The sequence below is a fragment of the Rhagoletis pomonella genome, unplaced genomic scaffold (genome assembly GCF_013731165.1).
Source record: "Rhagoletis pomonella isolate Grant_MI unplaced genomic scaffold, Rhpom_1.0 Rhpom_scaffold_00003, whole genome shotgun sequence".
Taxonomy (NCBI): Eukaryota; Metazoa; Arthropoda; class Insecta; order Diptera; family Tephritidae; genus Rhagoletis; species Rhagoletis pomonella.
In genome coordinates, this window is record NW_023458557.1 from 94,629,991 (window position 1) to 94,646,822 (window position 16,832).

Genomic DNA, 16,832 nt, shown 5'->3' on the forward strand with positions numbered 1-16,832 from the left:
TGTCTGTATTGCTCGTTTATGGCGAGTTCATCACTCCACTAAGCATGCAGTTAGGATAGATTTTGACCTGAAATATAAAAACTTGCAAAAGTTCGTTTCGCAAAGGTCGCACAGCTTTCACAAGTCGGTGCAAAGGCTAAGATAAATTCTCGATGTCTGTGATTGACATTTTATGGAATTCACGCTTGGGGGCTGTGGTCAGAGCTTACTTTAGAAGCGATTACGATAAATATTTCTGGAAAAATCAATATGAGTAGCAATCTCGTTTTCGATAGATAAGATAGCTAAAGCGTTTAATATTTCTTTGGACATAGTAGCTCCCAGGTCACAACAGTCACTGGCAAAATCAACAAAATCCCAAGAGAAACCCAGACCTTAGGAATTAATACATCGAAGACATTTTTCTTGATGAAATTTAAGAGCCTTTAATGGCCATTTCATTGCTGCAGGTTTAATACTTCGTAATTGTTTCAACTCTTCATAAAGTTTCAATCCATTTATGTCCGAATTGTTTTCAGTTGTGAGAGCGGAGCTCAACTCCGGACATTTTGGCAAAAAAAGTGTAATGTTCGATTGAATCTGGGAACAGTCTAGCCATAGATTTTCATGATTTTTCAACTGCCCAAACGTTTCCTTGACAGCAGCCAGGGCAGTGAACCAGGGCAACTAGAATAACGAAAAAATCAGAGCAAAACTGTTGATGTTATATATACTGATTTCAGTAAAGCATTTGACAAAGTGTGCCACTCGTTGCTCATCTATAAACTTGATCTTCTTGGTCTTCCACCTAATTTTCTACGTTGGATCTCTTCATACCTCTATGATAGATCACAAAGGGTATTGTTTAAAAATACTATCTCTGACGTCATTGATGTTACTTCAGGAGTCCCTCAGGGTAGCCACCTAGGCCCGATTCTGTTCTTGCTTTTTATAAACGATATTTCTACAGATATAAAATTCTCCAAAATTTTAATGTATGCAGATGATGTAAAACTTTATAAATCGTACGTTTCAATTGAAGAAAGGTCTTTGCTACAATCAGACTTAAACAGCATGGCTTACTGGTGTAAAGTAAATCTTATGCCTCTAAATCTTAAGAAATGTAAAGTAATGTGCTTCTCGCGAAGAGCTGTTCTGCCAGTTTCTTATATAATAGGTAACCATAACCTGGAACAGGTATACAATTTTGTGGACCTTGGTATCACAATGGATCCTAAGCTTAATTTTAATCTTCACATTAATGTGACAGTCAACAAGGCTAAAGGTGTACTTGCATTTGTGAAACGATGGTCAAAAGAATTTAGTGACCCTTATATCACTAAAACCCTGTTTACAACATTAGTTAGGCCGATTCTGGAATACGGCTCGGTGGTTTGGAATCCAAGGTATCAAATTTACTCAGACAAGATAGAATCAATTCAAAAACAATTCCTACTTTTTGCTTTAAGAAATTTCCGATGGGATTCTCAATATAGTCTTCCACCTTATACGAGTCGCTTAAAACTTATTAACCTTCCTACCCTTGCCAGTCGCAGTGAAATGCTTGGTATAATTTTTATGGTTAAATTACTGACAGGCTCAATTTCAAGTCCGTCTCTTCTGGCTGATGTAAGCTTTAATGTTCCCTCACGCGTATCAAGACACTTTTGTCCCATATTTCTGAAAGCTTGTAAAACCAATTTTGAATTGCACGACCCACTCCATTGCTTATGCCAGGATTTTAACTCTCATTCCCAAGAATGATAGAATACAAGATTGCGCCAATCGAGCTGAGAGCAACTGGCCGTGACGTCAAAATATACCAGAATGAGAGAGCAAAATGAACTCGACAAGAAAAGGAGGAAGCATCGAACAAAAGGCAGTGTTGCCAAGTTTTGAATTTGAAAAAGCACCAAATTTTTATTGGTGTATTTTATGGACTTTATATGAATACATAGTTTTATTGTAAGGATGCCGATTCAAATTAATAAAAATCGATGTTTCTTGAACAACGGTCGATTTCTTCTGGCATGATTGAAGGTGCTGCACATGTTTCGTTATCGCTTATGATTGTCACTGTGCCATGATTTTCTTTACATTTTTGTAAAATTGCTTACCACACTTACGATTACTATAAATTTTGCTTCCATTTTTTTAAGATTTTCTAATTTGATGTCTTTAAACTAAAAACAAAAGCACCAAAAACGCACCAAGCACAAAACTCAAAAATTTTCGCGTTTTGAATACCCACTAAATTTGGTGCGAAAAGCATCAAGTTGGCAACAGTGAATGTAAACAAAAGTATTTTATGAATGGCGAATGGCGCGACCTTTATTTTCTGGATCGTGTCTCATTCCAGCTCGTTTGATATATCAGATCCGCTTTTCAGCATTAAGAAAGCGATACTCTCCTCTCTCAATAAGTGAATTATTGACATAAATACATAAAATCAGCTGATGAATTTAGTTCTGTAGCTGAACAGTTTTAGATCTCGACACTTAACAAACACCTGCCTATCGTGACTCGGCACAAAAATTTAAAATATTGGTTCCGTACGTCATGCGGACTGCGCCCCTCGTGCGGATGGGCGGGAATGGAGGGTAAAAACCGTTGGGATATTATTATTATTATTAAATTAATCTTATGGTCTGAAAATTGCAAACTCATCTTAACTTTCGTGATCGAACATCTCCTTCTTTGTTACTGTAGGTGGATAGAAATTCAGCGCAATTTTCTATCGAATTAGTGGCTGCAGCGATGTTTATGGTTGTACTCTGGGATGTCATTGAAAGTGGTCCATCTCTGGGTAGATACTCAGAATAGAAAATAGATGCGCTCAAGTTCACCAAAAAGCGTGATGCATGTTCAAGGAATGCCGTCCCCATGGTATGAATGGTGCTCTAGGATTTAGTTCGAGCACCCCGGCTTGATATCCATTCTTTTGTAAAAAACTCAAATTAATTTTGTTGTTTTTAAGAGTTTCGAGTAGAAGATTCGTCAGTCCACCACCCGCCGATGAAGAAAATTAACACTCGAAAATTGTTTGCAATAAAAAAATTAAACGCCATCACAGAATTTGTCTCCCCCCTCAATTTGGCGCCCTAAAGCCGACCCTGTCTGTGGTGCAAGAATGAGTCCCGGGGCACAAAAATAAAGTTGTCTTTTTACCTATAGGGAAGCAAGGGAAAGAACAGGAAGCCCCATAAAAAATATCCACAAAACGATCACGAAGACGTTCAGAAACTTTCAACCCACTTCATTTTTAATTTTAAATATATACTATAGATCATATAGATAAATATACCGAAATTTTTCGCAAAAGTTGCCGAAAAAAAATTTTGAAAAAGCACTCATCTCTTAGCTATTTATCTGAATCCCAAAAAATCTCGAACAAATCAAAAGTACATTCAAAATGCCACGAAAAAAATGTTTTTCTTAAATCCCTAAGAACTCCAAAAAGAAAATTATATCGTTTTCTGGTCAAAATTTTGTAAGTTAACATTTTTAATATCATAAAGAAATTATATTCTACAATGAATTTCCGAAAAACCTTCAATCGCCGTAAAAAATTCCGACAATTCTTCTTTTTAAAAAAAAAAACTCCAGCTTCAAAAAAACTTACACACGGTTTGCCTGAACCAACTTTAGATACAAAGTCATGGCACATCCGACACTATTTCATTATTTGTTTGCTTCTATTTTTTGCAAAAATTTAAGACTAAAAAGAAAATAATCCCCTGAACAGTTTTTGACAAAAACGAGTTTTACAAAAATAAAAAATTTTAGAATTTTTTTTGTTTAATTTTTCGATTCGTTCTTTTCTTTGAATTTCAACACCAGAATAAATGTGAGTCTGGGAATGGTATGTGAGTGTAAATATCAATTATATAAATTTAATTTAATTAATATTTAAAACTGAATTGCATGTTATGTTATGTTAATAAATCTTATGTAGTACAACTAATTTTTTGTGTACTTTAATTGATATTTACCTTAAATTTTATTCTACTGTTGAAATTCAGAGGAAAGAACGAATCAAAAAATTAAAAACCAAAAAAAAAATGTGCCATTTAAACTCGATTTTTTCAAAATCCTTCCATGGGATTATTAACTTTTTGGTCTTAAATTGTTTTGAAAAAAATATAAGCAACAAATGAAAAAAAAAAGAATATAGGATGTGCTATGACTTCGCATTTAAAGTTGGTTCAGGCCCACCGTCTACAACAAAAATTGGAAAAAAGTTTTAAATGCTTCATTTTCAAAAAATATTTAAAAAAAAAACACAGAAAAACTCCAAATTTATAAAACCCATTGTTGAGGCGATACGCATATCATCAGCAATTTCCACCAGAGCATAGTTCTTATATTTTACTCGTATTAACGAAATAAACTTTGCGCTCTTGCCTTTGTGCCTCAAATTGTAATCAATTACGCGCTAATTACATACAATAAATAAATAAATCGAAATCATTCTTAGAACATTTGGGAAACTTCGCAACTGGTGCTAATTGGAATACCAAATCAAAATAGAGACTGCAAATTGCTACAGAAAACCCATTACCGACATACATGCATACAATTTACTTATACGTATAAACTAATGGATAAATGAAATTCGAGAAAACACTACTACATAGAATTAGCTGTATGTAACGATATGCGTAGAGGGGCGTCGAAAATGAAATTAGAGTGAAAGGAGGGAAAATTTCGCGGAGTATAAGAAGCGGATGAATCCAACAGAATACTAATACGCGAGTGCGGTTTTATATTTTCTCATAAAATTAATAAAATTTCTTGTGCATTTATTCGAATAACTTACCACTATAAAATAAAAACTGTGTGAAAGATGAAAATTTGTGGTCAATATCTTGGGCTCGCCCAAGTCTATTAAAGTTCAATGTGCTAAAAAAATTCAAATTAATAAATAAATTAATTAATAATTTTTTATACTAAAATTTTAATTATCTTCGAAATTATCAGTCCAACATAATTTGGTATGTGGAGCTTTTTTGCACATAATCGAAGTAAGCTAAGAACAACTTTTTTTTACCACTTGAACTTTTATAGACTAGGGCGAGCCTAATATTGACCAAAAATTTTATTTTAATCGTACACACAAATTTTTTTTTAGAGCATAATGAATCATATTTTTGCTATTACCAATCAAAATTCTAAAAAAGCGCACCACTCTGCATTGAATTAGAATTCACCCCAAATCAAAGCTTATTGTTGAGTGCATGGATTCAAACTGATTATTTTCTAATTTCAATACTGTTTTAAATCACATTAAAATACTTCCCTAAAATATTTACCCTAAAAAATTTATACCTACATGGATGTACATTACGGTGGTCCAAAAATGTATGGGAAAAAATAACGTCAGAATTTAAATGCCGCCCTAGGATTGTTGAAATTTCTGTCCCTCTCTCTCGCTAATTTGAAATTGTAAATAAAATAAAATCTAATAAATTCAAGCAATATACATATACATATACATTTAAAATTCCATTGTTTAATTTCAAAGAAAAAAATTAAACAACTCTTAATTCACACGAATGGTGAATACTTATAATTCAGCTCTTCTTCTAATTTCACTGTGCAAGCGCGTCTTGAGTTATTGCCATCATTCTTCGATAATTGCTGACTCAAATTTTTCAGCCTGAAATGATTAGAAGCAAGTATGTTCATATTTTCGTATATATTAAGATTTTTCATGAAAAACAAAAAAAAAAAAAAAACTCACCCATCTGCCAAACCATTCGCGATGCTATTTAACTTATCTACCTTGGCTTCAATTAGATTGAATCTAAATTTATGAGAATAAGTAAAAGGTGATATCCTGACGTATATGTCAATACATATAATCCTTCACATTTGCATACCTTGTTTGCATCCTGCAATTTGAGCGCACATCAACACAGAAAAGGAAAGAAAGAAAAATGCCATTTTGAAATCAAAATATTTCAATGCGGATAGATATTATAAATTTATATTACTCTTTCAGCGCATCTGCCATGTCAGATTTGAGACTATTCAAATCATCCTTTATGCTCTTAAACTCACTGCCGCCATCAAGGAATATTGTAAATGGATCCTCGCTTGAAACGGAACCAAAGTAAATTATACAGAAAAAACCGAAAAATTCCAACGACGCATTAACAATCATCTTGCTATGCAATTCACGTACTGCGAAATGAAATTTATTTTGCTAATCCCATATTTCTGCTGCTAAGCGATGCAGTTTTTTTATCACGAAACGCAGCTTGCAGGCTGAGAAGCGCATTTAGTGTAAAAATAAAAAAACTTATATTGTATAACTCAAATAGTTTCAACTAATTCACACGAGCACTTAATGCAGGCGGATTGTTTCTTATTTAGCTACTTTATCAGCTTTTTATTTCATACGAATTTTATGTGGTTCCGATATAAGTAAGTATATATGGATGGGGTGATTCCACCGTCACTCGCGTTACATTCGACAAAATTATTTAAAAAATTTTAAGTTAGAGTTTACTTATTCGAATATAAGTATGAACGTAAAGATATTTTATGATTATTATATTTTCAGTGAAATTCTTGTAACCCCCTATATTTTCTTCACGCCAAAGCAGGTTCTCCTCCTATGCGATACAACTGACAGATATCATTATTTGTTATTTACCAAACACAAAAAAATATCGATTCTGCATACTGAAATACGAACAAATTTATATAATGGTAATCTACTAGAAAATGATCGATATGTACGCCGATATCCAAATTTTAAAATCTCGCCAAAAACCTATAAAAATTTACTTTGAACTACTACCCTATCTGGCTGGATGAAACCATTGCAAAAACAATTTTATTGTATGAGGTAATTTTCGCTTAACGCCAATCTGCCGTTCCGCCATCGGGCAAATGAGCACCGGTTGCTCCTACAATCCGTCTTTTGAGCACTCGCCGACTTTTGGAAACTTCGACCCCATGAAGATGGGGGATCGGTGCGTATCGAGGCTGGCTTATGATAGGATCCTTCTCTACACATAACTCTTTGGTTCTCATCTTAGTGATTTCATGTTTAGACTTTTGGAATTTTGCAGCATTTTTAAAGTAGATGTTGCGGCCATAACTGTCTCCAGTTGACGGGCTGCATATTTTATGAAAGGGGCAGCATAGGAGTTCCTGTGGTATCCCGCGGAGTGCACCTAGAATCATGGGTTTTCAGTAGTCTCAGCGATCGCTGAGCGAAAAGCTGGCATACAAAGCTGCAGAGTCTTTCTGGTCAGTAGTCAATCGATACGGCCGAAAGAGCTTCTAGCTAGCTAAGCGGTAACTTTCGCGTCCGACAGTAGTACTGACCGGGCGCTCTCCTATAGGAAAAAATGCGGTATGAATAAGAATTAGAATTTCCTTATCAAATTTTTATGATTCGCAAAATCAAGTTTTAAATATTTGTACTCGTTCATCGTATACGCTGCTCCCGAGGAGCTCTCTGTCGGGTGTACATCAGCTGCCGGTTTTACTTCATGTTGATTACTCAGCGATTTTTCAATGAAATTGATGTGAATGAGCTGCTCTGTTTTCATAGCAATGCGCAATGACAACATCTGCCTTTACTTTTTTTTTGTAAGTTTTAATTTGTGTTGTTTGTTTTCTCGATCTAATGGCAGTTAATACGAGGGATGTGTCCAAAGTTCTGGGAATTGTGCTTTAATTAAATTGCGCTCAACTTATAGGCAGTGTTATTAGTGCCAAACAAGTCTTGGAATGTTTATGCAACTATCTAATTTTTGTGTTCGACTGGTATAGGGCCAATTTCACAGTGCGTAGTTAACTCAGAATCGGCAGTTAACTAGAGATTTTCAGTACAATGCGTTTTCATAGCATTGCTTTGTAGCAATAATTTTCTTTTTGCGGAAAGGTGTGAAAAAATCAGAATTTATTCAGCGGACCACTGAGGTCTGGAAAATGGCTTAAGCGTACGTTATTGCAACAGGATAATGCAAGATACCACACACCGCAAGAAAAACGAAATATGTTTTGGACGATATACGATAGGTATTGCTTCCGCACCTACCTTATTTTCCGGATTATAATCTGTTCCCAAATTTGAAAAAACCCTTACGGATTGTTCGATTTGAAAGTTTAACTGACGTAAAATGTGCCATAAATAGTTAGAACGAAGAGACACCGAGAAACTTCTTTGAGGACGGCTTAAAAAAATTAGTGTATCGTTGGGATAAATGTATTTATTCAGTTTAATGGAGATCATGTTAAAAAACTACATTGCAATATTGACGAAAATTAACCAAATAAAAAAAAATTATAGCTGAATTCCCAGAACTTTTGGAAACATCCCTCGTATGTATTCTTATCAGCATTAGAATTTGAGCGGATTACTGCAACTGTCAATTAAATATGAAAATATTGTAAAAGTAAAGTTAGCCATGTAGCTACACGAAAAATTAAAATATGTAAACTAGGGTGGTGCAAAAATGCATATGTAATAGTAAAGTTGGAATTTTCATGCTCTCAACCCCTAGCATTGAAATCAAAAAATATTTAGAGGGCGCTCAAAGGGGGAAAAAAACTTTTCGTAGAAACGGTATATAATTGTAGAAAATCAATATTTTTCGATCGGAAAGCTCTATTTCTCTTAACGAGATTCACAATAATAATACCATTTTTTTTTTATAAAAAAATAACAAAATAATTTCAGCGTGAAAAACAATGTAATTAATAAAAAGAAAACAGCAGTGTATGTGTGTATGTTTAGACATTAAGAACAAATTTTAATAAGGCTGGAAACCACCATGAAAGTCATTGTTGAGGCAATACGGATATCATCACCAATTTGCACCAGAGCATAGTTCTTTTGGTTCCTATCGTTTGCGCGCTTGCCTTTGTGCCTCCAACTGTAATCAATTACGCGCTAATTACATACAATAAATAAATAAATGATTTCATGCTATCTTAGAACATTTGGGAAACTTCGCAACTGGTGCTAATTGGAATACCAAATCCAAATAGAAACTACAAATTTCTATAGGAAACACACAAACGATATACATATAATTGTGCTTAAATACATACATATGTACAATGTACATTAGGGTGGTCCTTAAAAAATCAAATGAAGGATTTTTTTTAGGCCTCACCCCTTCAATCGGTAATATCACTGTCGAATATATCACATATAAATTTTGGCCCCGTTTGGAGTGGTTTAAGACGTGTCGCAAAGGGGTCAAAAACCAGATGCGTCTAAGGACTAAAAAAATTTAAAATATTTATAGCTTTCATGAGCATGAAATGGTATTATAACTTTGGTCCGATGTTTGTAAGTACCAGAACAAAAAGAGATAGACCCATCAAAATGTATACTTATATGATCAGAACGTCGAGCTGAGTTGATTTATCCATGTCCGTCTGTCCGTCTGTCCGTCTGTCCGTCTGTCCATCTGTCCGTCTGTCGGTCTGTCCGTCTGTCTGTCTGTTTGTATGCAATCTAGTCTCTCAGTTTTCGAGATATCCGGATCAAATTTGGTAGGTGGGTGTATTTTTATAATGTATTAATCATTTGTCGGAACCGGAAGAATCGGACCACTATAACATATAGCTCCCATACAACTGATTGTTCAGATATGAGATTTTTCGTTATAACTTCTCCATTTACGCAGCTACGAACATGAAATTTCGCAGCACTTGCACCCATTATCAACAGAATGCTTATAGTAAAAATTACAAAGATCGGGTCACTATAACCTATAGCTCCCATACAACTGATTGTTCAGATATGAGATTTTTCGTTGTAACTTCTCCATTTATGCAGCTACGAACATGAAATTTTGCAGTACTTGCACCCATTATCAACATAATACTTACAGTGAAAATTACAAAGATCGGGTCATTATAACCTATAGCTCCCATACAACTGATTGTTCAGATATAAAATTTTGCGTTATAACTCCTCCATTTATATAGCTAGGAACATGAAATTCCGCACTGTTTTCAATAATTATCAACAGAAAACTTACAGTGAAAATTAAAAAGATCGGGTAACTATAACCTATAGCTCCCATACAACTGATTGTTCAGATATGAGATTTTTCGTTATAATTCATCCATTTATGTAGCTAGGACCATGAAATTTCGCGCTGTTTTCAGTCATTATAACAGAAGACTTACAGTGAAAATAACAAAGGTCGGGTCACTATAACCTGCAGACCCCATACAACTGATTGTTCAGATATGAGGTCTTTTATCATAACTCCTCCATTTAAGCAGCTAGGAACATGAAATTTCGCACCACTTTCACTCATTATTTACAGAATACTTACAGTGAAAATAACAAGGATCGGATGACTACAACATATATCTTCCATACATCTGATTGTTCAGATATGGGATTTTACTGTAAAACTCCTTTATTTGAACAGCTAAAACCGATAAATTTCGTAAGATATTTTATAAATAATAATACAAAGTCTACTGAGAAAATCATCAAAATCTATGCTGTATAAGCTTTATCTCCTATAGCACTGATTGTTCAGATACCAGTTTTTGCCATATATCTCCTTTATGTAGGAAACTAAACCCAATAAATTGTGTTACCGGTTTACATACCGATCACATAGCAGTGAAAATCACTTAGATTGGTGCCATATAAAGTATATCTTCCATACCTCTGATTGTTTAGATGCGATTTTTTATATAAGTATGTAACTCCTCTATCGATGTATGCAGATGTATTCAAAAGCAGTAATCTGTCAAAGTAAAATTTGCAGATGTTCATGAAAGGTATGAAGCCTTCGGCATAGCCGAAGACAGCGCTGCTCTTACTTGTTTTTCTTTCATTTAATGCCCAAAATCAATACTGCTAATGTCGCGGATATCACAAATAAATTTTAGTTCCGATTGGAGTCGGTTAAGGCGTCTTCTTAGGGTAATCGGACCTTTGTCCCCTGTGCGATACACCTTTGCTTGCCACATTAAAGACCACCCTAATGTGCATACATACAAATTTATGTATACGTAAATTACTGGGTAAATTAAATTGGAGAAAACGTACCACTTTCATTTAATTAGCTGTATATAAAGATAAAGGGGAGTCGAAAGTGAAATTGAATTGAAACGATAACTGTACTTTTCGTGGACTTTACGCATCTCGCTAAATAAAAAAATAAACATATATCTTTCAATTACTCTATAAATTTCGATGACTCGCTGAATTTCAATAGCTCCATAAATTTCGATATCCATCGACAAATCTCGATAGCTTCTTACACCCTGGTAACTGATAAAATTCGATAAACCGATAAACTGTGCAAACTTGATATACAAGTAAAGCCCTAGAAATTTTGATAGTTAGTTTGAAAATTCTAAAAACTTCGATTCGACAGACCTGGAAATTTCGGTAAATCAATAACTATCGATAACTCGATAAGTTGAAAGAACTTTATACATTACGATAATACGGTAAATTTCGTTAACTCTATAAACACTAATAATTCAATAAAGATCGATAACGCGACTAATTCCGTTGAAAAATTGCGGTAATTACATAAATTTGTATAGCTCGATAACTGTCCGTAAATTTTAACAATTAAGTTTCTGTGTCTATAAATTTCAACAACCCATTAACAATTCTTCAATTTGAATAACTGAATAATTTTCCATAACTATAAACTTTGATGATTCGAAAAATTTTGATAATTATAAACTTAGATTATTCGATAAATTTCGATAACTATAAACTTCGATGGCTCGCTAACTGGTTAACAGAATTTTTGGTAGTTGGATTTGTTCGACTCTTATAAAAAATTTTAATAAATTTCCTCAGTTCTTATGTATTTCCCATTGATTTCATTTTCATCTTTATCTTCAATTATGTCTTCACTTTTTTATCGATTATTTCTTGACAAAGCTTAATTTCAAATAAGTATGAAATCAAACAAAATGCGAAAGCAACTCAAATTGAACAGGTTGCAACAACACCTAAACACAAATACGAAAATTTTTTATCAACGGGTTTGGTAGAATCGCCAGAACGAATTAATACATATATAGATTTCTTGCGCATTTATGTGAATAACTACTCTGCATTTTATAAAAAAACGTCGCTATTCAAAGCTTATAATTTCGTTCTTTTTCTAATTTCACTGTGCAAGCGCGTCTTGAGTTATTGCCATCATTCTTCGATACTTGCTGGCTCAAATTTTTCAGACTAAAATGATTAGAGGGAAGTATTTTCAGATTATTTTAATGAACAAAAAAAAAAAAAAAAAACAACAACAACAAACTCACCCATCTGCTAAACCATTCGCGATGCTAATTAACTTATCCACTTTGGCTTCGATCTGATTGAATCTAAAATAACGAGAATAAGTATAAGGTCATATCCTGACTAATGTGGCAATACATATAATCTTCCAGATTTGCATACCTTGTTTGCATGCTGCAATTTTAGCGCACGTCGACACAGAAAAGAAAAGATAGAAAAATGCCATTTTGAAATCACAATATTTCAATGCGAATAGATATAGTAAATTATATTACTATTTCGTTGCGTCTGCCCCGTCAGATATGAGACTATTCAAATCATCCTTTATGCTCTTAAACTCACTGCCGCCATCAAGGTATATTGTAAGTGGATCCTCGCTTGAAACGGAACCAAAGCAAATTATACAGAAAAAACCGAAAAATCCCAACGACACATTAGCAACCATCTTGCTATGCAATTCACGTACTGCGAAATGAAATTTATTTTTCTAATCCCATATTTCTGCTGCTGATCGATGCAGTTGTTATCACAAAACAGCAGCTTGTAGGCAGAGTGTGAAAAATAAATATACTTTTGCACTATAGGTCGAATAGTTTCAACTAATTCGGACGAGTCAGATTGTTTCTTATTGACCCACTTTATCAATTTTTTCTTATCAATTACATATAGTTTCTACATACGTAAGCCCATAAGTACATACATACATATGTACATATGTATTTACATAGTATCTCCAGTATACTGGGAGAACGTTGTTACTGAGAACCACGAAATGCGAGAAAGAACTTTACGGATTTCAGTTACATTTTTTTCTTAAACGAAAATAAAAAAATATTTAACTAACAGATAAAAGATGAAACAAATATTATTTAGAGGAAAGAGCTTTATCAAACCTTTATTCAGAGTGTTTATTTTCCGGCAAAGTGGAAAGGAGTATAAAACCATAGTACATCCATATTATTATTGTATGAGGTCTTATTAGCATAGCGTCATACTTAGCATCGTACCCGTAGACATTGCAGGTGGGACTGCCGCTTACCGCCGTTCGGCCATCAGAAAAACGGGCACCGGTTTCTCCTTCAACTTGTCATTGATCTCATACTTAAACATAAGGATCGGTGCGTTTCGAGGCTGGCTCCGAATACGATCCTTCTCTACGCATAACTCTCTGGTTCTCATCTTAGGCAATGTGTGATTCCCAGCCACTGGAGTAGAGGTCCGGTTACAGATGAATTAAGCTTGGAAGGTAGAGTCGGAGAAGATGTTTCCTGTCTGAAATTCTTCACGGCAATCAGGGGCCTTATGGACGAGCGAAGCTTCCTTCCCGGTCCCGGTTGTATTGCTTCCTAATCAGGCTTATTTAGAATCTGTAGCGCAGTGGCATTGCAAATAACAGAATGCAAAAATAAATTGGCTAGGCAGACGAGCACTGTGATGATCTTTTAAGAAAGGGAGACTATAGGAGTTCCTGTGGTAACCTGCAGACTTCACCTAGACACATGGGCTTTTATCGATTAAACCAGGGAGCGTGGCACCTTCCATACAAACGGAATTTTTCATATTGCATATCTCAGGAAATGCTTGTGATAGAGTACTGGAAATTGGTATGGAGATATGTATGTATATTAAATCAATTCCATACTCATGGAGGAGGGCTTAAGAGGAATTAAGAGAATTATTTATTTGAGAATTATATAAAAAATGGATGTCAAGAGGCTTAAAAAATTTGTAGTTTGAAAATATTTTGGAAAAGGTTGCCACCTGTTTAAAGAGCCAATTTTAAATTAATTACATATTCGCAAGTTATCTGAAAAATTAAAATATGGGTGTCTAACGAAAGATTGTTAAGAAACCCTAAGGTTGAACATTTAGAATATTATTGAGGTGTTTTGCAAAGGTTGCCACCCGTTTAAAAATTAAATTCCATTAATTTAAATTAACTACTACAATATGGGTATCAATCGAGAGGCCTTTGATAAGGGTTTTAGTTCTAACAGAAACGTAGGAGGGTTGCCACCTGTTTGAAATAACAAATTCTACTTGAATAAAGGTAATACGATAATTGGCATATGTATAACAATGTGTGTGTCAGACGAAAGGGTTTTATTTAATAAGGTTTTAGTTGGAAAATATTTCGAAAATGGTTGCCACCGATTTTAAAAGTCGCATTTAAATTAATTATAGTCAAAGTAAAAGTAAAGTTTAGAGATGTTCAACTTGAACATGTAGAATTTTTTGAGGTACTTGAAGAGGTTTGCTACCTGTTTGAAAAAAAAAAATCAAACAAAGTAGTATTACAAGTTACTATTGTTATTACAATATAAGTTTTAATCGAAAGAGGCTTGGAAAGGACTTATTTCTTAGCTACGTATTTATAGCAGGTCTACACGTGTTTGAAAATTCAAATTCAACTTGAATTATAGGAGTATCAGACGAAAGTGGTTTAAAAAAGTTGCCAACTGTTCCAATATCTCCATCAGTACTTAATTTTAAGCATGAAAACTTATATTGCATCAAAATTTGTCTAAGCTGACTTAGGCAAGTAGTCGTTAAAAATATCCGTCGAAGGCATTAGAAAAATTGCATACCCAGAAAATGCTCTACTTGCATAATTTATTAATTCAATATTTTTCACTTAAAAAGACCTGGATTTTTAGTAAAATTGTCTAAACATCTTTTATTTGTTCGTTTGAAAAAGAGTGATAAATCTCCTCCCCTACTAAAAATTTATACAAAAAGGGACTGTGAATTTTATTAAAATAAATATTGGTTTCTCTGCGCTTAAATTGAACCGAATATCTACATTCGACTACCGTGCATAAGCTTAGTAGATAATACTCAGTTTCCCATACATAAACAGCGATATATGCCTTACTTCGAACATGTCATAATCACATCTGCATGTATTCAAATGCACACACATACTGACATGCATGTATATGTATGTACATACGAGTACATGAAGAAACCAAAGGAATAGGAATAGGCTGAAGCCAGCATGTGTCTATTTCAGTCACCAGCTGAGATTCAAAATCCAATTATTCATCCATGATTACATGGAGATGTCCTTATCGCCGACATACAGCACACATGTCCCCGTCCTATTTGGTGACCAACTGCTATTGCTGGCCACCGCTACCTAACAGGCCGGTAAACCAATAAAACCGAACAGTACTGGACAGGCAATGTTCAAAGTGGAACACAGTAAGAACAATGCATTGGTATGGGAGTATTGCAGCTAGGCATGTACTATATACATACATTAGGGTGCATCACTCTCCATACAAAAAACAATCGGTATTATTTTTCCAACGGAATTATACAATTTATTATAGTTATTTAAAACTTTCCCCATAATATCTCGGAAAAATATTAAAATTTAATTCAGCTGGACTGATTTGAAAATACCTACAAAAATCTTGATATTTTTATATAATTGATAAAATGTTCAAACATTTTTATGCAGACGTTTCAAGGTTTAACTCTTACATATATCGGCTGAGTTGATTTTTTGGGAAAAAAAATTTTAGAAACTATTTTTATTTAGTTTTTTGGGCCATTTCAAATCGGTCTAGCTCACATAACTCCTAACATTTTTACGAAATATTTTGGCGGCAGTCTTTAAATATAACAAGTTTTATGAATCCGTTAGAAAAACCACGACTTTTTTTTGCTGAGGCACCCTAATGTACCTACATACATGTAGTGCTGTTATTCATGTGCATGTGCGTTGGTTTATTGGCTAACTCTGTATGAGCCCATTGATATTAGTTCTATTTGATGCACACCTGCTGTTGGCTGCTGTCATACTAAAAGCCGCAGTGGGGAAGAACATGCAAAACAAAAGGCTCAAGTTTGAATAAATTGCTTCGTATATATCTATGATTAACGTGCTACCCAAAAAAAATAGTAATAAATAAATAAAAGCAATACTACATACATACATACATATTTTTTTATCAATATATTTGTAATATTGTTTTATAAATTAATCCTTTTGTGATTTATTGGCATATTCCCAAGAAATTTTTATGTGGCCATAAATAAGGTGCATTTATAAGTTTTCTCTTAATAGCGTCCTTCAAGATGGGCAATCAGTACCAAAATTCAAAGAATATGCCTGCATTTTTATAGGAAATAGAACTAGTAGTCATTTGAAATAAAAAAAAAAAAAAAAACCTTGGTGGCTTTCTGCTATTGAGCGTTGCTTCATAGGAGATTTACTTATATATAAATTGCAGATACGAATACACTAGGGATTTTGAAAAAAACTTCCAATCTGAAGTACCTGCTACACCGTGCGACAAAAACAAATAAATTTCGAAACACATGAGGCAATCAATATACCTACTCACGAAACTGTGGGCCAAATTTTAGTTTTTCTCTCTCACGTCAGGATTTTTCTTAAAAGGACTTTGTAATTTCATTATGATTACTTCCAAAAATTATTCAAAAAATTCATTCCAATGTAGAAAAACAGTATGGATACCAAATGGAATAGAAAATTCTGTAGAATTATAAAAAAACTTAAATTTTCTGGTTCACTATCAAATTAAAGAAAAAATTCTGTAGAATTAAGGACAAATATGTA

The 16,832-nt window shown here is 33.9% G+C and overlaps 2 protein-coding genes across 2 annotated transcripts; both read right to left on the minus strand.

Moving 5' to 3' along the window:
• Positions 1-5,448: 5,448 nt before the first annotated feature.
• LOC118736690 lies at positions 5,449-6,343 on the minus strand. Its single transcript, XM_036466732.1, has 4 exons — positions 5,976-6,343; positions 5,862-5,873; positions 5,723-5,785; positions 5,449-5,638 (listed from the first exon to the last, which is right to left on the minus strand). The coding sequence occupies exons 1-4, from the start codon at positions 6,143-6,145 to the stop codon at positions 5,527-5,529; spliced, it is 357 nt and encodes a 118-aa protein (XP_036322625.1). The 5' UTR covers positions 6,146-6,343; the 3' UTR covers positions 5,449-5,526.
• A 5,642-nt stretch (positions 6,344-11,985) lies between these two features.
• Positions 11,986-12,769, minus strand: LOC118736691. Its single transcript, XM_036466733.1, has 4 exons — positions 12,517-12,769; positions 12,404-12,415; positions 12,265-12,327; positions 11,986-12,184 (listed from the first exon to the last, which is right to left on the minus strand). The coding sequence occupies exons 1-4, from the start codon at positions 12,684-12,686 to the stop codon at positions 12,085-12,087; spliced, it is 345 nt and encodes a 114-aa protein (XP_036322626.1). The 5' UTR covers positions 12,687-12,769; the 3' UTR covers positions 11,986-12,084.
• Positions 12,770-16,832: the final 4,063 nt, after the last annotated feature.